Source organism: Girardinichthys multiradiatus, chromosome 5 (genome assembly GCF_021462225.1).
Source record: "Girardinichthys multiradiatus isolate DD_20200921_A chromosome 5, DD_fGirMul_XY1, whole genome shotgun sequence".
NCBI lineage: Eukaryota > Metazoa > Chordata > Actinopteri > Cyprinodontiformes > Goodeidae > Girardinichthys > Girardinichthys multiradiatus.
The window spans coordinates 42,882,051-42,907,664 of NC_061798.1; the positions used below are offsets into that span (position 1 = coordinate 42,882,051).

Here is a 25,614-nt window from a genome sequence, read left to right on the forward strand (position 1 = left end):
TGATTCTATAAAGTATGTCTGTCTGGAAAAAGTTGGCACCCACTTTCTGATGACTGAAACTCTCAATTCATAATTTTTTCTTCCATCTTTAGGAGAAAAGAAAGATGGCCAGAAACAGTTCCAAGATTTACAAATCCTGCATTTCTCTGCAAATGCTAAACTGATAGTAGTTAATATCACGACCATCAATGCTGAGTTTAATTTGTCTTGGAAGAAATAACTCAGATCTGGAAATGACAGCACATTCGAGCAGAGCGCTCCAGCTGCAGGCTGATAATCAATTTCTCTTCATTCTAGAGATTCAAAAACGAAAAGGAACACATCCTGACAGATTGACTGCACCACTTCAGGTTTGATGTAATAAAAACTGTCAAAAGTGCAAATAAGCAATTTATTCCTGCAACTCTGACTACATTCCATACTTGTGGCAGCCATATTGAATTCTGAACTCAGGGTAGTTAGGGGACCTCTGGCTTTCCAAGCATGGATTACAACATGCTATCCCCGCAGGCTATCCATGACATTTGACCGCCTTGGAACTCAGAATTCTGAATTTTAAATACAAAATGAACACGATATAAATCAGTACTAATTAGAATATAATGGAACTGCTGCAGCATAGTCAAGACTGTTCTACTGCTCATTGAAAAAAACACAAATAATTCCCATTGAAGGTCATTTGTCAGTATCTATCTCAAAATATTACAGTTGTATGGAGCTGTGAGTGGAGTAGAACTGCTGACACAGATTTTTAATAACTATTAATCACATTGTTGTTGTCATTTTGAGTTTGAGTTCTTAATGTGTGCAGCTTAAATTATCTGTTCTTATGGTAATTACGTCTTGTTTTCTGTCTCTAAATCCTAATTTATATAAAAACTGTTTTATTCTAGTATAAAATAAATATTTCATATATAATATAATTTTACAGGAGAAGTGGGTAAAAAAAAGTTTTGTATAAGTTTGCATATGTCTTAACTAGATCACAGAAGTGTTTATTTCAAACCCATTTGAAATGCAGCAGGAAGTGGTATTTTATATCTTTAACAAGTCACAACATGCTTTATTATCTAAAATGTAATTCTGACCATTAAAAACATGGGGTCAAAAAACTTTTGTTTTAATTTAAATACATTTAAATAAATATTTCCATTTTTAAATTGATTTTATTTTAAAGCACCCAAAGCAGCAGAACTAATCTTAATACTTGTTAATGGGAGTTTAGCTTACTTGTAAGAGGGAGTTATTTCACGGTCCAGCAGGACATTAGTGGCAAGGATGCCTCTCACAGAGTCCAGAATAAATGCTTCATTAATGTTGCCGGACAGGATGGAGTACTCAATCTGTCCGTTCTCGCCGCTGTCAGCATCAGATGCAAACACCTGAATCACAGGAAACGGCGACATGAGAATCATCAAACAGGTCTTACTGGAACTACCTAAAGGATAGATAATGTGTCCGTGCCTGCGTGACGTAGGTGGTGCGGACTTGTCCCTCCCAAACAGCTGTTCTGTAGCTGCTGAGTTCAAACAGCGGTGTGTTATCATTAACATCCAACAGCATGATGGAGACCCTGCAGTAAGCCGTGTACAGCCCGTCTTCGGCCAGAACAACCAGCTGGATGTGAGGATACGCTTCAAAGTCCAGAGAGTTTTCTTTCTGCACTCGGATCTCACCTAAATACGGAAAAAAGATGCCGATTAACAAAAAAGCTGCTCCTTAAACAATATCTATTGAGAATTGTGTTAACACAACTACTTCTAGGTGTGCTAATGGTTCAGTCCCATCAATATAGTGCATAGACTGGAGCTAAGATTCAATAAATGATTCAATTATTTTTTATTAAATTCTTATGTACCTAAAATAGGTCAGACTTTTTTTTATCTGGTTTCATCTGAATATTCATGAAAATAAAAACAAGATGACAGGATTGCACACACTTATGGTGCCCCTTTAAGTTCACCATGGTTTTTTCATTGCATTTTATGGGGTTTTATGCTCTAGACCAAAAGAAAGTAGTACATTTGTGAACTGGAAGACAAATTTCATTTTTTTTTCCAATTAAAAATCTGAAAAGTATGATGTAGATTTGTATAAGACCCTCTTTACAGAAATACCCCTAAATAAAATCCTGTCCAACCATATTCAGAAGTCCTGTCATTTGTAAACTGAGTCAACCTAAACTGTCAAGCTGGGCAGAGAGCACAATAATCAGATAAACTGCCTAGAGCCCCATGGTAACTCTGGAGGAACTGCAGAGATCCACAGCTCAGGTGTGAGAAATACGGAACAACTATTAGTAACGCACTCTGCAAATCTGGCCTGAATGAAAAAGGTGTAGGAGAAAATCCGTTGTTTAATGAAAGCAACAAGAGGTTTCCTTTGTAGCTTGCCACAAGAAGAAGGCGTGTCAAATGCTGTGTGGAGTAAAACTAACACTTCACCTGAACCCTGAACACAATCAGTACAGTAATATATGGTGGTGGCCACATCTTCACAGACGCTTTCCATTCAATCTGACTGAGATTGAGCAGTTTTACAAAGAACTGGCCAAACTTTCAGCCTCTTGATTTGCAAAACTGGTGGACACATACCAACATTTTTCAGATTTTTATTTTGTAAAAGATAACGTGAAAACCATGTATGCTTTTACTTCCACTTTGGGATTATGAACTATTTTGTGTTGGCTTATTACATAAAATACTCTAAGGTTTGTAGGTGTAATTTGAAAGAAAATGTTAAAAAAGTTGTGAAGCACTGTGCATACTCTAACCTAATCTAAAAACATTAAAGGTAACAACAGCAGCTCTGAAAGAAAAAGAATGGAATAATACATTATTTTAATGTGTTTATTACCTGTGTAATGGTTTATGGAGAACACTCCATTCTCGTTGCCACTAAATATTGTGTATGTTATTCTTTGTCTGCTGATGGTGACTTCACTGGCCTCCACTTTCACAATCCAAGTACCTTAAGAATAGAGGAAATGAAAATGTTCCCAGTTTTCTTATGTTATTTATTGAAAACTTTAGGAACAGAGGTGATAAAAAGTACCTGCTCTGCTGTTCTCTTTGACGGTAGCATTGTACACTTTGTTTGTGAACTGAAGCCCTTCATGTTCGCCTTTCAGATGGACCAACACCAGGCAGGTGGTGGTAAGGGAAGGACGTCCTCGGTCTGAAACCAGGACCTGCAGCTTTCTCCCAGAGAAACCTGCTCTTACTCGCCTTCTTAGTGAAATCTCTCCTGAATCAGAGTTGATGTCAAACAGATTTTCCTGCTCAGATAACCTAAACTGAACTGTCCCATTCTCACCCTGGTCAGCATCTGTAGCGGTCACCGTGGTCACTATTTGATTAGGTTGAGTCCTCAATGAAACCCACACGTTAAGTGGGTTCTGCTCACAGATTGGCAAGTTGTCGTTCACATCCTCTATCTGAATCGTCAGTGATGCCACAGAGCTCAGTGGGCCAAGAGTGGAACTGTCTGTGGCCACAGCTTTGAGGGTGTACTGAGCCCGGCTTTCTCTGTCCAAAGACCTGGCAGTGCGAACGATTCCAGTAAAGGGATCCACTGAAAAAGCCCCATGGCTGTTGTCCTCTGTTAGGGTGTAGGTCACGTCCCTATTAGGCCCCTCATCAGGATCGAAGGCACTGAGCTGCAGGACCTCAGCTCCAGATGGTAAGCCTTCACTGATTGAGGCGTGATAGCTCTCACGGCTAAAGGATGGGGCATTGTCATTCTGGTCCAGCAGGATAAGGTGAAGGTGTGAGGAGGAGCTGAGAGGCTTTGGACCTGAATCTTGAGCCTGAATGGTAAGAGTGTAGTTCTGTACTTCCTCCCGATCCAGAACCTGCATGGTGCTGACCGCACCAGTTTCACTGTTGATGTTGAATCGACCTCCGTAGTCCTCACCTAAAGAAGATAATAAAAGACTGCAGTTCAGTTCAAGTTTTCACAATTTCTTCTATTGGTACAAATAGATAAAACCGTAATATCATTCAGTGCAAGCATATTTTAAACACAGCAAATAAAACATGTAAACAACAAATACCGTACCGTGAAATAGTATTCACATCCTTTTTTGTCATTACAACCACAATATGTAATGTACACTGCTCAAAAAAATAAAGGGAACACTCAAATAACACATCCTAGATCTGAATGAATGAAATATTCTCATTGAATACTTTGTTCTGTACAAAGTTGAATGTGCTGACAATAAAATCACACAAAAATCTTCAATGGAAATAAAATTTATTAACCAATGGAGGCCTGGATTTGGAGTCACACACAAAATTAAAGTGGAAAAACACACTACAGGCTGATCCAACTTTGATGTAATGTCCTTAAAACAAGTCAAAATGAGGCTCAGTATTGTGTGTGACCTCCACGTGTCTGTATGACCTCCCTACAACACCTGGACATGCTCCTGATGAGACCGTGGATGGTCTCCTGAGGGATCTCCTCCCAGACCTGGACTAAAGCATCCGCCAACTCCTGGACAGTCTGTGGTGCAACGTGACGTTGGTGGATGGAGCCAGACATGATGTCCCAGATGTGCTCAATCGGATTCAGGTCTGGGGAACAGGTGGGCCAGTCCATAGCTTCAATGTCTTCATCTTGCAGGAACTTCTGACACACTCCAGCCACATGAGGTCTAGCATTGTCCTGCATTAGGAGGAACCCAGGGCCGACCGCACCAGCATATGGTCTCACAAGGGGTCTGAGGATCTCATCTCGGTACCTAATGGCAGTCAGGCTACCTCTGGTGAGCACATGGAGGGCCATGCGACCCTCCAAAGAAATGCCACCCCACACCATTACTGACCCACTGCCAAACCGGTCATGCTGAAGGATGTTGCAGGCAGCAGATCGCTCTCCACGGTTTCTCCAGCCAATCCTGGTGTTCTCTGGCAAATGCCAAGCGTCCTGCACGGTGTTGGGTTGTGAGAACAACCCCCATTTGTGGACGTCGGGCCCTCATACCATCCTCATGGAGTCAGTTTCTAACCGTTTGTGCAGACACATGCACATTTGTGGCCTGCTGGAGGTCATTTTGCAGGGCTCTGGCAGTGCTCCTCCTGTTCCTCCTTGCACAAAGGCGGAGGTAGCGGTCCTGCTGCTGGGTTTTTGCCCTCCTACGGCCTCCTCCACATCTCCTGTTGTACTGGCCTGTCTCCTGGTAGCGCCTCCAGGCTCTGGACACTACGCTGACAGACACAGCAAACCTTCTTGCCACAGCTCGCATTGATGTGCCATCCTGGATGAGCTGCACTACCTGAGCCACTTGTGTGGGTTGTAGAGTCTCATGTTACCACGAGTGTGAAAGCACCACCAACATTCAAAAGTGACCAAAACATCAGCCAGAAAGCATAGATACTGAGAAGTGGTCTGTGATCCCCACCTGCAGAACCACTCCTTTATTGTCAATCAGTGTTGCTTCCTAAGTGGACAGTTTGATTTCACAGAAGTTTGATTTACTTGGAGTTATATTGAGTTGTTTAAGTGTTCCCTTTATTTTGAGCAGTGTATTTTTGGGGGATTTCTGGTGACGCACCAACACTAAAAAAGTGCACAAATCTCAACCTTCAGGAAAATGACACACAGTTTATGTGCATTTCTATTTAACCCAAGTCAGCCCTAAGTAAAATCAAGTGCAACAAATTGTCATCAGAGGATAGATAATTAGTAAATAGTCAATAAATCTGTTCCTTTATCCCAGTTTAAATGCAATGGTTATCTGAAAACCTTTAAGGAGGATTTAGTTGGGGAGCAGAGTAAAGCAGGGATAGGTCTAAAAACAGTATCCAAAGCTTTCAACATATCATGTGAAAATGGAAAGAGTATGGCAAACTGACCAAGACATGTCCATCTACTTACACTGGCCAGGCAAGGAGAACATAAATCAGAGAAGCAGCCAACAGGCCTACTGTAACTCTTGACGTCATGCAGAAACCCACCTAACACTTAATTGTAGTAAATGGTAAATGGACTGAACTTATATAGCGCTTTTCCAGTCATACAGACCGCTCAAAGCGCTTTACACTAGAGCCACATTCACCCAATTGCACTCACTAACACTCACACATTCATACACCGATACGCAGATCGGTAGGCAACTTGAGGTTAAGTGCCTTGCCCAGGGGCACATCAACATATGGCAGGAGGAAGCTGGAATAGACCCACAACCTTCTGATTGCAAGACGACTACTCTTCCTACTGAGCCACCGTCGCCTTCAGTAAAAGGTGGGACTATTGACTTACGGAAGCTGAGTACATTTTTGAAATTTATTTTGAAAAACCATGTATCATTCTCTGTCCACTTCACAATTATGCATTACTCTGTGATGCTCTGTCACATAAAATTGAAGTTTGTGGTTGTAATGTGACAAAATGTGAAAACATTCAAGGCACACGAACACAATGAGTTGGTGCTGATACAGCCCCTCCATTTATCGACACTTACGATGCAGCATTTTAACAGCTTGAGATATTTGTGGGCTTCCTACCTAATATAGAGTAATGTATGGTGCCATTTTCTCCATGATCTGGGTCAAAGGCAAGAGCTGCATATATAACTCCAGGAGAAAGATTTTCTGGCAAGCTGATCCGGAACAATGGCTGCATAAACTCTGGAGGGTTGTCATTGTCGTCCAGGACAGAACACAAGACCGTGGCGGTCCCCGACAAAGGGCGAGTGCCGCTGTCACGAGCCTGGACTGCAGACAGGAATCACAAATCTTTGACAGTTAGCAGACAGTTTAACAGAACGTAACAGAAACAACTTGGTGTTCAGAGGGAAATATTGGGTCTGTCCTGTCTTTGCTGACCAAGAGTTTGAGAAGTGTTAGTCTTTAAAAAAATTTAGAAATACTAAAAAGTGTAACAAGACAGCTTATAATACAGAGTCAAAATAACTTTTTCTCTGCAAATTCTTCCTGCTGGGATAATTGTCACCATGTATTTTTGTATTTCCCCCCCCAAAAAACCATTCTGTGTTATTTTGGCATGACTTCAGCACATTTAGGGTTTCCCGTCATTAGATTTTATTATTGGATTTAATTGTCCATCCTACTGGCGACTGTTCAAATATTGTTTTAAAACATGTGAAAGCATTTTTAATCACTTACAACCGCTGGATGGGATGAACGTAATTACCACATGCACCCACGTGAGAGTGGAAGTAAACAAAAGGCTGGACGTGCTGTGATGCAGTAGTTCAGGCTGGATATATATATATATATATATATATATATATATATATATATACATATATGTACTGCTCAGCCCCTTTAACAGTTTCCTTTAACATAAATCAGTCTGCAGGATTGGTTCAGCCTGGTGTAGAAGGCAGACGTTTTTATGTCTCTGGCATGGAAAAGGGTTGAGAATGAGAAACAGATAGGGACACGTTGACTAAAGTGTAATCAGATTGTGCTGTTATCGTTTGAACGACACAACTGTCAGCTGCCTTGAATACTTTGCTAACTGAGAACAACTCACTGGAAATAAATGATCAGAAAAGATTTTTAAAGAAGTTTACTTATGAGCTTCATTATAAGATGGTGGCAAGCACCGTTCACCCACAGGTAAAAAGTCCCAGGTTTGAATCTTACAGGGCTGATTCTTTCCAGAGCCTGGAGTCACTCAGATCTGTAAGAAAACTCAGCAGTGTTTGAATGTAGTAGAGTGTTGTACCTCTGAGGGTAAAATGTTGCTCCTTTTCTCTGTCCAGGTGGGACGTGGTGGTGATCAGACCAGTATGAGGGTTGATGCTGAAGAGCTCATAGCCAGGTCCTGGCAGAAGACTGTACCACACCACAGCATTCTCCTCTGAATGAAGGACAAATGAGATGAATTTCAGCAGTTATGTCTATGGCAATAGATTGATGAATAGTAGGTACACCAATCAATATGTATGTATGTGCAAAAGATCTTGAGCCTTGAGGAAACATCATTTAATAATTGTTCTCTCCAAGCACTCAGACCTTGTTATCTAAAGGTCTTACAGAGGTTTTCTATAAACCTTGGCTGCTATTTTACTCATTAATGTTTCTTTTGTTTGTTTAGCTGCTTAACTGTGAAATATGAGGCCTGAGCCCAATAATGAGCTAGGGTTAGCCAACACCTAAATATTAACAGGTGAAACTGACAACACTTCCAGGTGTGGATGTGGTTACTGCGTAAAGAAGTGACAAAGTTAGCTATTTTCAGTATCAGTGAAGTGTTTAAACATGAAGTCAGAGAAGTTTCTAGAAAGAAAACTCTATTGTCTTTGGAAGTATGCCAGATGATCATTCAGCCTGCTACTTTTTTACAGAGGGAGACTTAATAGAAAGCTAAACATATTACAATAAAGTTGTTTTATTACTTATAAGACCATATTAATCAGTACCTGATTGCGAAATGTTGACTTTCTTTCATGAAGCTCACAGTTAAGGTAAGGGTCTACTAAATCCAGAGAGAACATACGCAGACTGAGGTTTACAGCAGAGGTGGACCATAAATTGAATCGCAAACAGTATAGCAACATTAGTGTTTGCAATAGTGCAATTGCAAAGGACTGCTTAGATGCAATATTTGGTTGGATATCTTATTTCAAGAACCATGAAATCACACTATGGATGACAATAATACACTATATTGCAAAAGGTATTGGGTCACACCACCAAATGAATGAATTCCTGTGGTACAATTACTTTCACAGCTGCAGAAGTATAAAGGTTGGTGTGGATAAACTTGACTGGCCTGCACAGAGTCCTGATCTAAAACTTTTTGAACAGCTTTAAGATGAATTATAGCGGAGGCAGCCATTCTTATTTTCTCATCCAACTATGAAAACCTAAACCTTGTGGAAGATGATTACAGAATAGTTTAAGTTACTATTGCTGGCAAAGGTGGGTCCATCAGCTAATCGGACCTTATAGATTAAGAATAGGATGTCATCAAAGTTCATGTTTATGTAACAGCAGACAGACAAACACTGTTGGCAATATAGTGTATATCTGGATGGTCTCTAACTGCCCTTGATTTAAACCATTTGCATGGCTTTATTGGATGAGATGCTAAAGGTCACAGAAAATTATGGAGAAACTGCAGTGTTGGAGGCAAGAAAAAGTGGGTTAATTGTAATGGATATTGTCATCGTAATATTCCCCAATAGTATCGTAATCATGTTTTTTTGATATTGTGCAGCACTAGTTAATAGCAATGCTAACAGCACTAACTGTGGAAACCATGGTAAATGCTGATATAAGATGCCTAAGATAGTTTCCATTGTCAGCTCTATAATCATTTAGTCTGTTTTGTGATGAAAGTAAAACCCTCTTTATTTGCAGAGCTGTGTAACACCAACTGCTCTCTCTCAGCCTCAAGTCGTTCTTATTGATTGATCATGGAAGAAGGGCTTCTAAAGCCTCCTATATACTGTAGTTACATTAAATGAAGGAATAATTTTAGAGTATAACAAACAGTATATTGGAGCTTTTCCTTCTGAAATGTTAAAGTTGGGCACCTTATTTAACTGGGTTTTGTAGACAATATGAAACGCTGTGATATTGTGCATTTACACAGTCTGAGATGTGCAAAACATCTGAAGAAAGTTGGTGAGCTATAATCTGTTTTGACCTTAGATAAAAAAAAAAAAACATCTACTGTAATTTCTAACCTGGAGGAATTTACTGTATTTGTAGATATCCAACCAGAAGTGATCCACAGTAGTGGTCCTTCAGAAGTCCACCTTCATCTCCACTGTTTTGATTGTCTTGGTTAAGCTATAGGTGGTTCCGATCGCACCAATGAACCAGCCGATCCACCTCCTGTCTATTTGCAGGCTCTTGACAGTGTTGGATCAGACCAATAACAGTGGAGTCATCTGCAAACTTATGACCACAGACGTTAATCCTGTTATGATGGATTACTTGCGAATCGTGATGATAGTGGAGCACTTTAAGCAGTAGGGAACCTCACACACCTCCAGAGATTGGAAGATTTGAGTGAAGATAGGAGCCAATTGGTCAGGTTGTCAGGCATGAGGGGGAGACATTGTCAGGTTCAGGAGCTTTCCTGGCCTTCTAAAACTGAAAGAGCCTATTTACATCTTCCTCTGAGATCTAAAATCTAGGCAGGTGGTCTGAGGAGGAGGGTAGTTGTTACATGAGTAGCTTTTGTGTCAGAGTGAGATGTGGATGAGTTTTTGGGAGGTGTGAACAGCTGCTTCTCAAACCTGCAGTAAATGTTAAGGTCATCTGCCAGGCTAGGATTCTGCTAAGGGTGGGGGGATGGGCTCCTGTTTGTGGTGAAGTTCTGTAGGCAAATCAAAACTGATGTCATGTCATCTGCTGAGAAGCTGATTTTTTAGCTTCTCGCTGAAGCTTCTCTTGTGCCCAGTACCTACTCTACTCGACTCGGGTTGGCTCTACACGGTTTGGTTCATCTTCCATTACAACTGAGTAGCATCTCAATGTGGGATTGTCAATAGCAAGGTGACCCCACACTCCAAAAAAGCAACATGATGTGACTTCTAGTGACACAAACACAACAATGGTGGACCTGCTGCTCAGTCCATGGCTGATGTCAGACTTAGAGAGAAAGAAGAGAACCAGAGAAGGCTGCGGACAGCAAGACAAAGCTCTCTGGATCAGTACATATTAGTTATTAAAATGTGCTGTGACTAGTAATGCCGCACCCTACCTACGTCGTGGTTACAGCATGATTTGACGCTGTTGGAACCACATCCCACCAGGTATTAAAAATAGTAACAGTTCATGTACCTGTTACTAAAAGAACCGCCTAAAAGTAAGTAGAGCCGTGCTGAACCGCGCCGAGTACTAGTGAAAAAGGAACATTAGCTGCCCTGATCTCCTTGTTCAGTTTGTTCCTGGCCTCTGATACAGGGCCAGGAAACAGGGTCTAAAACGTCTTCCTCAAATGTGTAACCATGATTTATTGTCGTTTTATGTGTGAAAGGGATTGGTCTGCATTGATTGCATCTTGGAAAGTAATTGGAGAGGTTTGCATTGTTAAAATCCCAAGAATATTGAAGAGAAAGTCTGGGTGTTTTTTCTCCTGGTCTGTTATCAGCTCAGCCAGCTGTGTATCAGCCTCTGAAGTGCAGTCTGCTGGTGGGATGTAAACGGTGGCAAAACAAACAAGGGAAATTCCCTTAGTGAAAAAAAAGTTTAGAGCCTATGAAAAATGACTCCAGGTGAGGGCTACATGCCTTCTGTAACACTGATTCCTGAGTCCACTCAAAACAGCTGGAAGCCCGGCATCAGAAGTGCGTAAAATGTGTTCACCGAGCCAGCTTTTGGTGAAACTGAGAGTGGCAGATCCAAGTAAATCGTAGTTTTTAGAGTTGAGAAGCAGCCCTTTGTCCATTTAGTTTGCAAGCAAACTAAAAAGAATTTCTAGAAGTTTTAAAACCTTTGAAGACCACAATGTATCACCAAAGGTTCAAGGTTTTGATGCAACACACTCAACCTATTGTTAAAAAGTTGGCAACTTTCTACTATATGTAATACTATACATCTATTTAAAATAAAAATGCACAGCCCAGATGAAGGTTATTCTGCAGTACTACTGTAGCTGAGGAATTTCAGGGTTTTATGGAAGAAATGGAGAAACACAGTATTTTAACGGATTTGGCAGACCAGTCTGGATTGCTGTTTTAAGCTGAAGTACAGTTTGAAAAGGTTGACTATTTACAAATTCTAAGAAGCGGTACTTTTTTTGCAGATTTACAAACGTCTTCATAACATAAACAACACATTCTTTATGCTGCTGAGGACATTTGACTGACAACTGAGACTGTTTTTAAAGTAACTTAACATGTGTACGTAATAAATCTGAGATGGATTTTGCCGTCAACCTACCCTATAAATCATGACATTCCCTATCAAGATCAAAGCCTGAATGTGCCAAGCAGCACAAAATTAAACCGTCATCCTTATTTAAGACTGAACATTTCTTACGACTGCTTAACATGCGGGAACAGGATAAGGAGACCCTCACAGGCACAGAACAATGGATATCTTTGGTGGGAGGTTATGGAAAACAGCAGCACAAACGATAATCAAATAAGATGGTGGGAGAGCAGCCAGAACTGCGAGCCAAGGCGATCTGGGGAGACGCATGAGAAAAAAACATAAAAAGCAACCCCTATTGGCACAGATGGCTTGGATTACAGCAATCATCACGAGAGAGGACCGTTCAGATCTCCCAAAGGAGCTGTGTGCTTGCTGTTCTTGGACAATTCTTACTCACAGGAATGTTAGTTCAAGGCAACCCTTCCCCACCTTCTGAACCTTCGGCTGCACATCTTCCACCTCCAGCATTTAAAAAGACCCGGACTGTCAAAGTGATGAGACAGAATGGGAATCTGGAGCATGGGCGCACGTGTTCAAATAAACGCCGTTGATCAGTGACTACAAATACGGATCATATGACTCAGATTTAGTAGGATGTAAAATAAGCATTGTGGTTGAAAGAGACTCTTGTAAAAGGACATGTGAAGAAACATTCTGATCAATTTGAACTTCTACAGCATTATTAAAAATAAAGGTAACCATAAATTAACTTCCAGATTATGCTGATAGTCAACTAAACATGAAAAGAGTTTGGTTATTTTACCATATAAGACATAAACTTTATCAACATTTTAACTACTAAACTGAGAAAGTTGCAGAAACCATTTGTGTTTTGGCTGTTTGGATATTTTAAACAGGTTTGGGAATCATGTTAATTTAATGTATCTCAGTTTGTTTTTATGCTGGATCTTTAGGTGGGAGGCATTTGGTCGACAACCAGGTGCTGCCATCTAGGGACCTTCCAGAAAAACTGCAATTTCCAGAGAGGAGAACATTTTAGCAATAACTTCAAAGCTGCTAAATGTTATAAGATATCCATAATAAGAAATATGTTTAATAAATAAAGAAATCACATTACATCCGTTTTAACAGAGAAGGTGAGAAATAAAACAGTATATGTGAGTATACTGAACAGATATAGCACTTTTGGACTTGCCTGCAATTCTAGAAATGTTTAAAAACTTAGTATAAAGTATAAATACCTTTAAAAATAGTTCAAATGGAAATAATCCCTTATGTTTTCACAGTTATTAGTTAGTCTGAACTTAACAGGTATATTTTGCACCGTTCAATTTCAATTCAGTTTCAGTTCAGTTTATTTATATAGCGCCAATTCACAACACATGTTGTCTCAAGGCACTTCACAACAGTCAGGTACATACATTCCAATTAATCCTAATCATTGAACAGTGCAGTCAGATTCAGTTATTTATTCAAATTGGATAAAAAGTTTTTATATCTAAGAAAACCCAACAGATTGCATCGAGTCAGAGATTTGTAGCATTCACTCCTCCTGAATGAGCATGTAGAGACAGTGGACAGTCACTGGCGTTGACTTTGCAGCAATCCCTCATACTGAGCATGCATGTACCAACAGTGGAGAGGAAAAACTCCCTTTTAACAGGAAGAAACCTCCAGCAGAACCAGGCTCAGTGTGAGCGGCCATCTGCCACGACCGACTGGGGGTTTGAGAGAAAGAACAGAGACACAAAGAGAACAAAGAAGCACTGATCCAGGAGTCCTTTCTATGGGAAGGAAAAGTAAATGTTAATAGATGTAGCTCCTTTAGTTGTTTCATCTAGAAAGAAAGAACAGATCAACTCTGAGCCAGTTTTCAAGGTTAGAGTCTGAAAAAGAGCATATATAATTAGTTACAGTAAAAGCTCAGTCAATTGCCATGTCTGGGAGAGAGAAAGGGTTAAACACTGAAAGACAGGGCCAAGTGTATCATCTGTAGAAGGTGAGCATTAAGTTGTTGCCAGCAGAAGCTTGGACGATGCTCCTCTCCAGAAAGGTGTCTAGGAAGAGAAAAGAGAGAACATAAAGTTAGAAGCTGAAATAACAGCAAATAATGCAAAATTGGAGAGTAGTATGAGAATGTAGCGAAGAGGGTGAAAGTGGTCAGTATGTCCTCAAGCAGCCTAAGCCTATAGCAGCATAACTACACAGATAGCTCAGGATAACCTAAGCCACTCTAACTATAAGCTTTATCAAAAAGGAAAGTTTTAAGCCTAGCCTTAAAAGTAGACAGGGTGTCTGCCTCACGGACTAAAACTGGGAGCTGGTTCCACAGGAGAGGAGCCTGATAACTAAAGGATCTGCCTCCCATTCTACTTCTAGAGACTCTAGGAACCACCAGTAAACCTGCAGTCTGAGAACGATGTGCTCTGTTCGAAAGACTACTTCGTAATCCTTTTAAGTCTTTAGACATATTTTACTTTCTTTTAATCTTTGGTTCCAATCAATAATGTTCAGGTATTTAAGGGTTATAACTATTGCTTGAACACTTCTTGCATTTCCCTCCAATATTTCAGTCCAATACCTGCCTATTTCCAAAAGACTGTATCATTTAGAAGCAGCGGTAGAACTATTAATCCCCGATGCAGTTGTCCGAGGTTTGATTCCCGACCTCAGGACCATATGTTTTCCCCCTTGTATAACAGTTTATCCCACATTTGCATTTTTTGCACTCCTGGTAGAGATGAGTAAAAAGCCTTAAAATAAATTATTTTTTAATTGCTGTACCCTAATCCCATTATGAAAAAAATAGAAAAATCCAACCTTTATTTTAGGTACATTTATTTATGTATAGCCTGGGAAAAAAATTAAGAAATTACTTTTTTAAACAATATCACTAGAGCCAAACTCATTGCACAAATCTCTATAAAATAAATGTAACTGAAATTGTTTTTTATTTAACTGTACTTTTAAAATTAAAACTGAATTTGTACCAATATAGCAAATTGAAAATTTTTGAGAATCTGCAACTAATTTAAATTGTTAATGTTCAAATAATTTTTGTATAATTGTATATTTATATAATTGTCTGAAGTAATTAAGAAACAGTCCTACATAAATCACTGCTATGCTGTAAAACCTAAGCATAAAGTAGATATTTTATTTACCACCGACTGACGTTTCCTTTTTTTATTTAAGCTTTTATTTCTCTGAATCGTGACTGATTTGTGGCTGAAAGGTTTTCAACCAGACAACAAGATAATTAGGTTTTTATATTCACAACAATGTAATTTTTTGTTTGCTCAGGAGCCTAAAATATATTTTTTCTTATATTTTTCTGACACATGATTTTAGGAATGTTGATTGAGTGTAAATTTAAAATGGAGACACATGGAGTTTGGGAAGTTTCTTTCAGTAAAGCAGCTTAATTTAAGCATTTTAATTTGTTTTTTGCCACATAGAAATTGTATTAAGACAAAATAAATATGGTCCTACTAGATATATGCCATTTAAAAAAAGATATCATACAATAAAAAACTGTTAATAAGTTTTCAAAATGTAATAATTTTGACCTTTTATAATATTAATAACCCTTAGAGTAAACGCGTAAATGGATCACTGAATTATGACCAAAATATTGGAAGTTAACAAAGAGACAAATGTAGGTGAGTGACTTATAATCATTACCTGAATCCATATCAGAGGCAGACACTGTGACTACAGGCTCTCCAGGGTCTTTATTCTCCACCACACTGGTAATATAGGTGGACTGACTGAAGACAGGCGGTTGGTCGTTAAGATCTCTGACCTCCACTGTCAGGGTCTGGGTGGAGGACAGAGAGGGGACGCCCTGATCAGACGCTCGGACAGTTAGACGATGGACACGCTGGGTCTCATAGTCCAAAGGGGCAGAGAGAAACAAAAGGCCTAAAGAGGATAAGAGAGTTTAAACTTAACAGCCAGCTGGGGAAATAACGTTTACGGTAAGTATTAAAGGAACAATAACATAGATTTATCTATGTGATATATATGATTTATGTTTAATTTTTTTCCTCTCGATGCTGTTTTTTTAATAGTTATGAGAAAGAATTTTATTTCTAAAATAAAACAGATGCATAATTTACCAAAGTAGTCATACATTGCCTTTCTGAAGAATTCAAACTATTACATTTGTCATATTACAACAACTAAATTAGCATTTTATTGAAATTTTGTGTTATAGAGCAACAAAAAGTAGGGCAACATTAAACAGCAAAGATTCTTTTTTTTACAAATAAAATCTGAAAAGTGTGGTGTGCCTTTGTACAAACCCCAACACCCACTGAGTGGTGTCTGTGTCAACCACATTTTACAGCATTTTGTGGGGCCAGCTTTACATCTAAAAACAATTATTTTTTGCCCATTCTTGTGTGCTAGAAAGCTCAAGCTCAGTCAGATTGGATAAAGAGCACCTGTGATCAATAATTTAACATTTTTGCCACAGCTTGACGATTGCAATTACATCTGGACTTTGACTAGGCCACTAACACATGAATATGCTTTGATCTAAACCATTCCATTGTAGCTCTGACTGTATGCTTAGGGCATGGATCTCAAACTCCAATCCTCAAGGACCATTGTCCGGCAACTTTTAGATGTGTCCTTGGTCCAAAACACTTAAATCAAACGCATCAAAAGTTACAGGACACCTGTCCTTGAAGACTAATGATTTGCGATCGGTGTCCTGTTTAAAGTTGAACCTCCATCCCAGTCTCAAGTCTTTTAACAAGTTTTTCTGCCAGGATATTTCTGTATTTAGCTCAATCTTTCTCCACATTTGGTCCAATCTGACCAGCTTCCTTGTCACTGCTGAAGGCTTCTTTTACATGTTTGCCATATTCCCTCCTATAGCTTGGAGCAAATATTAAATATGACCTTTTATGACTTCTATTTTGTTCTGGCTTTGTTCTTTCTACTACAAAATAGTGAATATTTCTGTCTACATATTCTCCCATCTGATCTGTGGATGTCTGCTGCCCCAGAGTTACCACGGGCCTCTTGCTGCTTAATCCATCTATTTCTGTTTAATATGCTATTTAATAACATGTTTCTGATTTTGTTTTGCAAGAATTAATGTATCCTTTTCCTTTGGTCTAGCATAAAATCCCAAGAAAATACACATTTGTTTGTAGTTGCAATGTGACAAAATGTGAAAAAGGTTTAGGATAGAATGATACTTTTGCAACGCACTCTATGTTTTGGGTTGAGAATAATAGTAAATTAATGTTATTTTAGGAGAATAGCATTTTTATTTTTATTTTATACTCATCAGGTTTATGCACAAAAAAACAAATACCAGTTTTCTCCTCCAGTGTGAAGAACCCTTTCTTGTTTCCAGCCATAATGGAGTAGGATACCAATCCATTTTCACCTTGATCACCATCTACAGCCACGAAATGGTGCAGCACAATCCCCACCTCTGTGTCCTCCTTCAGTTGGACTGAGTCAGCGGACACAAACACGGGCCGGTTATCGTTCACATCCAGCAGGAAGAGCTGAACCGTCACCGATGTCTGTTTACACTCATCCATCCTCTTCGCCTGGTCTGTGGCGGTTACCATGAAAACAAAAGTCGGGGTGCTCTCGCGGTCTAATGGTGATGCAACGGTCATTGTGCCTGTATATGAGTTAATGTGAAAGGGGAAGTGTGGCGGTGACCCACTGACGTCAGGGTCAAAGGTCAGAGTGTAGCGAAGGGCACTGTTTGGAAAAGTCCCATCAGCATCTCTGGCATGAAAAGCAAAGACCGGTGATCCGACGACAGCATCTTCCTTCAAACCAAACATCAGTAGTTTATCAGGGAACCAGGGTGTGTGGTCGTTCACGTCCTCCACCGCCACGCTCACCAACACGGAGACATTTACACCAACAGATGGACCAACATCTTCAGCTCGAACCACCAGGAAGTACTGCGTGGCAGACTCGTAGTCCAGCGGCTGGTTGACGTAAATGTCGCCAGACAAGCTGTCAACTCCAAAGTAAATACTTCCGTCTCCCTCAGTGATGGTGTATTGAAATCTGTTTTTATCTGAAACACTAACAGAACCGATGACGGTTGCAGGCTCGGCGTCCTCTCTCACTGAGAAATACCTCAGTTCTTGGTGCTCTGAGCTGCCGTACTGATCTTCTAATCCATAAACCTGCAGGAGAAAAAGCACAAAATCAAATGCAATCTTCTTGTTAAAACGTGGACACAAAAAAAGGATTAATTAAACACAAGGACAAATATAAGTTTTATCTGATTAATATAAATCACCTGTTTATATTAAAGAAGAAAAACAATTCTACATATTTTTTTTCCTACATTTGTCCTTTTCTCATTTTGTTCAGTGTGAGCAAACAACCTTGTTTATCCAGCCTGAAACCCTAACATACTGTATGTATAAGTAGCTGCTGTTTGCCCAAATGTTAGAACAGCTAAATTGCGTCCAAAACGGTAACAAAAAGGAAACCTTAAAAGATTTCCAGGTTTCAATTCATGCATAAAACTAAGCTGCACTTAAAAAGCATTTTGTACAGTGGCAAAGCATTCATGCCAGTTAAAGCTCTTACATTTTGTCAGGCTATAAGCACAAACTACTACCTGTATATGAACCACTGCAGTATCCTCCAGTGACGGGGCTCCGCCATCCCTGGCGGTTATTCTCAGGGTGTAAAATGGTTTAGTGCTCTCACTGAAAAGCTGCGTAGTTCTGATGTCTCCACTTTGACTGTCAATCTCAAAGTGTCTACCATCTTCCTCTGACCCAACTAAGAGAGAAGTGCAAGAAGATAATATTCAGGATCTCACTGACAGTATTTTTTAAGGCAGTAGAGCAAACATTTCCAACTCACATGTTACTAGTGAATGGGTGACCGTTCCATTCTCTCCAGCATCCAAATCTTTGGCAAACAAGTTTGTCACCACGAATCCTGTGGGTATGCCTCCCCATATCTGCAACGATGAAAATTACATGCAATGAATGTATATGATATTAATACATATTTAATGGTGCACATTTTCTGTCCCATGTTGTTCCCTGGCTACTTAGAAAAAGTTAAAAGCAGTTCATTTAAATGTATTGTTAACTTTTGCATCGTTATCACTTTTGCGTAAAATGATAATTTACCCCAATCAGTCTAGTCTAGGGGTCTGGAGTTCCTACAGGTTAAATATAAATTTGATCAAAATGTTAGAATAAGACGATTACTTTAAAGACAAGTCAAGACTGCAGATGTAGTCAATGCAGAAACTTTAAACTTGCTTTGTGGTCCCAATTAGCATACTTGCAGCTAAATTTTATATACATTTTATAAAACCTGTAGACATGTTTAAGTCTCTTCTTATAAAAAAACAGAAAAGAGAGCATTACAATAAGCAATTCTGCAAGTTATAAAAGTGTGTATTAGTGTTAATCTGAGAGAGAAAGAGTAGAGCTCGCAATGATCCTCAAATATTAACATGCCTTTAATGTAATATTAATATGGTTTGTGAAACTTTTTACCTTGTCCAGATTGAGCTGAATGAAATTCAGAGCCAAATTTGACTTCTTCACCATTTTTACTTTGTTATTTGTGATCCATCCATGGTTAACAATACTTGATGTACAATAAATGTTTTGTCTTCTACCCTGAATTACCTTTGCATCAGATCGACTTTTTGGATCAAAGATGTTCTGGCCCATTATGTGTTTGCATAGAACCAACACGTGTCTCTCTACAGGTTGCTTCAAATGGCCTCGCGAGATTATAGATTTAGTCAAAGCAAACTCTGCTCCCAGTATCTCAAAGCATTAGGAAGCTACTACCTTGATTTGCTGTTACTGTCCAGTTTGTTCATCTAAATGCTTGACAGCACGTTACTCTTAGATAAGATTGAGCAAGATTTTAATTGAAACCTTTACAAAACATCGAAAATTAACTTTAAATTTAAAACTTGATTGTGTTCAACTTTAAATGTCAATGCTCCATCTTATTCAATGAAGTGACTGGATGCCTGAGAGTGCAGGGTGAATATTGAATGTGGAATACAATAATGGACCCCTGCTAGCCCTGATTAGAGTTTTCTGTGACTAAATCTCTGATCCTAAAAGGCCATTTAAACTTGAAAACAATTCAATTTGTAAGGTTGATGTTCACATACGTAGTGTGTGTTTTCTTCTACATTGCAACACATACTTCGATTTGAATTATCATCAAATGCAAACAGGATTTTAGGGTAAAGGCTCACAAAAACCGCTGTAAACGTAGCTCAACTCTCCGATCAGAACTAAGACGTGATTCCCCAAACTGAGGTCATTCATACTGCTGTCTACTAAGTGTTCTTACAGGAACATTCAGTTCTTTGCTGGAAGGTAGATGATTAAACTGTGGAGTGTTGTCGTTGATGTCAGTGACCAGGACATGAATGTTGGCGGTGGCATTGAGACAAGGGTGACCCTGGTCTGTCACCATTACCCTCAGGCTGTGCTGGCTGTGCTGCTCCCGGTCCAGCGCCACCCAGTTGATAATTTCACCTATAAGAGAAGAGAGAGAAGAGAGAGAAGAGTGGTGAGAGGAAACAGCTATACATAGAAGTACAGGATGGTGCTGGTAAGGGAACAGTTTGTACCTGTTTTAGCATTGATCCGGAAGTATTTCCCATCTGAGAGAAGAATGTAGGAGAGCTGGCTGTTTTTCCCAGAATCTTTATCCTTGGCCCTGACTGTTCCCACAAGGCCTTGTGGAGAAGGCCCCTCTGACACAGTGAAGTAGTACACGTTGCTGCTGAACACCGGGGGATTGTCATTGATGTCCAGCACCAGTACAATCACCGTTGCTGTTGCCGTGATATTCGCCAGTGAGGCCTCTCTGGAGGTGGACAACACATGAAAACGATATCTTGAATCGGTCTCATAGTCGAGATTGCTGGAGAGATACAACCATCCGGTCTTTGGGTTAATGCGAAAAGGAGGCAGAGGGAATCCAGCTTCTGCTTCTAAGGAGTATGTAAGGCCTGAATTTGAAGTGTGAGATCCTCGGGTTTGGTGCGACCTCACCTGGATGACGCGAGAGTCTTTGCGATATCCTTCACCTATTTCCACCTGGTAGACAAGCGTCTCAAAGGCCAGGCTTTCATCTGCAGCTGTGTGGTCAATGTTAACCGAAAGGGTCAGCGTAGAGCTCAGGGAAGGTTCTCCTTCATCTTTGGCCAAGATTTCCAGGTTGTACCTTTGCTGATGACTTACCTGTAAACTCTTATTAAGGCTAACTGTTCCAAGGTTGGGATCAATGGCAAACATCTCGTTTCTGCTGCTTTTGAGGTGATACTGCACTACACTATTGACACCACTGTCATAGTCATGTGCGTGAGCGATGAACAGGACTGTTCCAGGCCGAGTGTTTTGAGACACTGTGATGGTGTCTCTTCTTTTGGGGAACACAGGGGCATTGTCATTGACATCAGTGATGGTAATGTTGACCTGGGTGGTGCTGTAAATAGGAGAAGTGCTGGTGTAGGACTGAAGAAACAGCAGGGCATATGGCTGAGACTCATGGTCCAGAGGTTTAATGGTATTGATAACACCAGACTTTGGATGTACAGAAAACCAAGTGTGAGGGTCTCCAGAAGAGATTCGGTAAGAAACGGATTCTGTAGCGTCTGGAATACAAAAAAAAAAAGATTTTTTAAAACATTTTCTGGTTTTATCTAGACCCTTTTAGTTTCATCATTAAAAATATCAGTTTATCCAACAGAGTTATGTTCAGTACCTGACCATTTTCATGACCATTTCTTGTCAAGCCTCTAAATCTTGAACTATGAATCATTCAGCCATAAAAAGGCTCCAAACGTTAAGGGATGAATTAGTGTAGTGTCTACACTGACTTTGCAAAACAGGAATTTAAAAAAAGATATTTTTTGCCAACAGTTGCAAAGACACAACCTGTTCCCATTTCTTTAGATAAATTTATGAATAATGTCTTAAGATATGTACGACTGGTGAGAAAATGAGAGAAAAAACAGCCAGAATCTATAAAAAGACATCTAAAAACCTCCAGAAAGCCTTGTGATAAAGATTGCTTAGAAACAAAATACTGATTTTGAACTAACACACTCCACAATCCATTTTTCCTATGTCCTCATTTATATACACTGATTAGACCTAACAATATGATCAGCATGGGCACAATGACTACTCTGCAGCATTAACTTCTGTTGCAATCTGAGCTGCAGAAGCTTATCTGTTGGACCAAACCTAACAGGCAAACCTTCACTCCTCTTGTGCCACAGTAAGGCTTGGTACCTCCATTGCTCCTTCCTTGGACCACTTTTGATAGATACTGACTAATGCAGACTGGAAACATACCACAAGAGCTGCAGTTTGGGAAATGCTCTGAACCAGCTGTCTAGCAGCCATACTTTTGACCTTGTCAAACTTGCTCAAATCCTTACACTTCCCCATTTTGTCTGCAACTAGCTCATCATCTTTGCAGGACAAAATGTTCACTTGCCGCCTAATATGTCCCTCCCCTTAACAGGTGCCTTGATGAAGACATTGTATGTGATCTTCACTTTAAATGTCCGTAGTCAGAACGTCTTGCTTCATTAGTGATTTGTTGATCCGGGTTTCTTTGTGGTTCTATATATTATATAAAAGAGGTTTGTTTCTGGTCAGTAATGTTGTTTTTTCTGGTTTAGATGTGTTATTTTCAATGAAGCATTTAAAGATGACCCTTTTTATAAAATGGTGATCTGTAAATGAAACATACTGAAATAAATAACCAATATGAGTTCTCTGCAAAAGCTAGTTAAGTTTGTGGACTGTGAAAGAACACAAAGCCACCCACACGACGCAGAGACGTCCGATTGAGGTCAAGCCCACCAGGGTTATTTTTTAGAGAATAAAATATAGGTGATATCGTTGGGAGAAACAGAATGTATAATTCAAACTCCAACATAGATCAATAGTTATTCTACACATAAACACAAACACATACTGCTAGAACCCACACTCATGTACCCACCCCCAGTACATTAATTACATTAGAGGTCAGAAGATCCCAATAATCTCCTCAATGTGTATGTTGTACCTCAACACCAGCTACAAGCCACTGAAACAAGCAAAGAGCTTAACATTGGCCAGCTCCTGCTCTTTCCACTTTAATCTAAAGTGTTAATCTGTAAATTGATTAGACAGCCTTAAATGACTGTCTAGTGTGGACGAGTGGTTTAACTGTTAATGGGTCCCGTGGAGCAGCAAGATGTCCAAGAAGGGATAATCCTGGAAACCTTAGAAACTGTAAATTTCTTACAGGGCAATAAATGTTATACATTTAACCTGTTTATTAACTGTATTTTAATTATAATGTATTCAATTATGTTAAATAATGTTAAACACATTAAAATAATAAATATGACTAATTATTAAAGGTAAAAATATCTGCCTCACTTGCAAATTTATGAGACAGCTTAGAAAAATTTATATATTTATACTTTACATTTATATATATATATATATACTTTAAGTACTTGTTATGTTTTATTATGTGTGCATGCTCAAAGAAAGCAATAGAAAGTTAACTTGCACAATACTCACTCCTCTTTTTCATTCAGGAGGACAATTTGAACAAAACTCTGATCTCTCTGATGTTTTTCTTACAAATGAGACATATCCTACCTAACCCTGTTTATTGTCACTTCAAATTGACTATTTTTAGTTATTTTTAGTTTTATAGAATCTTGGCATTACAGATACTTAGTACTCAGATGTTTGCTTACATATGCATACAAAGATGTACACAAATACACACCTTTCAGTCTGACCGAAACTACTGTGCAAAAAGCCTTCACCATGACATTAGATTGAGATACAAAATGTTTCATCCTGCAGATGATGCTCCTGCAATTGCTTAAATGTAATCTAAATAACCCTGAAGCTGTCATGAAACAGTTTATTTAGAGGTATTTCAATAACAATGAGCTTAAATAATGACCTTTTTTGCTAGTTTAGAACTAAGTAAGCTTTTAAAATGATTGCAAACTTGTCTTTTCTTGATTAGAATATTTCAGTGCATCTTGGTAAAGTTCAAGGAGTACACTACCTCCAGCCAGTACTATTATTCTTGTTTGTTTTGTAACTCTTGTTCTCTATAAAACCATAAACAACAGGATTTAAAACAAAATAGTAGAATATATTTTTCTTAATAGCTGTCTAATGAGAATTGGCAATGGGCAGTTTCTCTGAGCCTAGCTTTCAGTGCTGACTCAGAAAATAGAATAAGGAGGTATGCTGATAGACTCACAGAGACAGAGATCACGAACCACAAGAAAAGCCCAACAAGAATCAAAGAAAAGACTAATCCTTTTATTTTAAGATTTGGTTGCGTAAATCTTTTTTCATTGTATAATCTTTAAAGTTCCAGCAAACTTAGTTGTTAGTTGATGCCTGGGATACCTGCAACAGGCAGTTGACAAACTGCTTGCTACAGAGAAAAGAAAGCTAATAAGATAAGAAACAGTAGAAATAATAAAAAATTTTAATCTATTCCTTGTCAAGCACAACATGCCACAGAAATATTACCAGCTTACTAAGTCACTTTATAATGGAGCATAATCTTGATGTTATGTTTCTAACAGAAACATGGTTAGATGAAAATAGTGAGGCACCTACACTGATGGAGTCAACTCCTCCTACAATTTTCTAAGTGAGACCAGGGAGCATGAGAAAGGGGGAGGGGTGGCCCCTTTGTTTCCTGATTCACTAAAGAGTAAAAAGGTGTGACAACCCCAAGGACAAATGGGCAAACTCAACATGTTAAACAGCCAACACACAAACGGAGGCATATGTTGGACTTAATCATCAGTAACGGTCTAAACATTTCAAAGGTCTTCGTCCCTGATGTTGCCCTATCTGACCCCTGTTCTGCTATCTTTGAAAGCATTATTTCCATCGTCTCAATTAGCCAAACAGAAATAATAAGAAAATGCTTGTTTAAAAGGACAGCTCAACTGAAACCTTTAGCCAGGTTTGCTCTTTCACTTCCACTTTGTCCTGTAACTCAGTGATTGAGCTGGTAGAGAACTTCCGTTGTAAAATGTTTAGACACCATTGATTCCATTGCTCCCAAGTGAAGGTTGTCTCTGGCAAGAAGAAATCTCAGTGGAGACATTTTTCAGAGGTAAGAAGCGAAAAAAGGGAGTGTTGAAAAGCCGAACAGAGGTGGTGAAAGACTAGGTTCACTGTTACATCTATAAAGAGAGACTTCATAAAAATGTACAAGTAAAATATGTAAGGGAACCTTCCTTTTCTGAAATTACAAAGAAAAACATTAATAATGCTCGTGACTTGTTTGCTACAGTCGGCAGGTTAACAAACCCTCCTGTGTTATGTCCTACCAAAACAAATTTGAGCAAAATGACATAATTTTACCAAATGAACAATGAAAGCTTAGTAATGATTAGAAAAGCTGGCGAACGGCACCAGATAGCAAAAGTCCAGTAGCCTCCTGTACCAGTTCCAGAGGTGTCAGTTCCTTGCAAATCAAATCATTTACATACTTATTGCTGCTCTGTGTGAGTACCAAAATATGTACAAACTGAACCAGTCCCTGTCGTTTTAATGTGATGCTTAACCTATTGTGAAAAATATTGTGTTTGTGTCTATTGATGTTTGCTTTGCAGGTTGGTTTGGTTATACTTGATTCTCTCCATGTAGCCTTAAAATATTTTAAAAACAAAATTCGAGAACAACAGTTGCAGCAGACATTTTAAACATGTACATATGGTATT

General features: G+C 39.2%; 1 protein-coding gene across 1 annotated transcript in view; it reads right to left on the reverse strand.

Annotated features, from left to right (window-relative positions):
* dchs2 (dachsous cadherin-related 2) overlaps positions 1–25,614 on the reverse strand; it is a 46,930-nt gene that overhangs the window by 9,893 nt on the left and 11,423 nt on the right. The window contains exons 5-16 of the mRNA XM_047366560.1: positions 20,458–21,486; positions 20,175–20,362; positions 18,702–18,801; positions 18,451–18,617; positions 17,164–18,007; positions 15,516–15,755; positions 7,702–7,836; positions 6,513–6,722; positions 3,055–3,915; positions 2,857–2,970; positions 1,465–1,676; positions 1,231–1,382 (exon numbers count right to left, since the gene is read on the reverse strand). Coding sequence (XP_047222516.1) covers positions 1,231–1,382; positions 1,465–1,676; positions 2,857–2,970; positions 3,055–3,915; positions 6,513–6,722; positions 7,702–7,836; positions 15,516–15,755; positions 17,164–18,007; positions 18,451–18,617; positions 18,702–18,801; positions 20,175–20,362; positions 20,458–21,486 — 4,252 coding nt within the window. The remainder of the gene's footprint in view (positions 1–1,230; positions 1,383–1,464; positions 1,677–2,856; positions 2,971–3,054; positions 3,916–6,512; positions 6,723–7,701; positions 7,837–15,515; positions 15,756–17,163; positions 18,008–18,450; positions 18,618–18,701; positions 18,802–20,174; positions 20,363–20,457; positions 21,487–25,614) is intronic.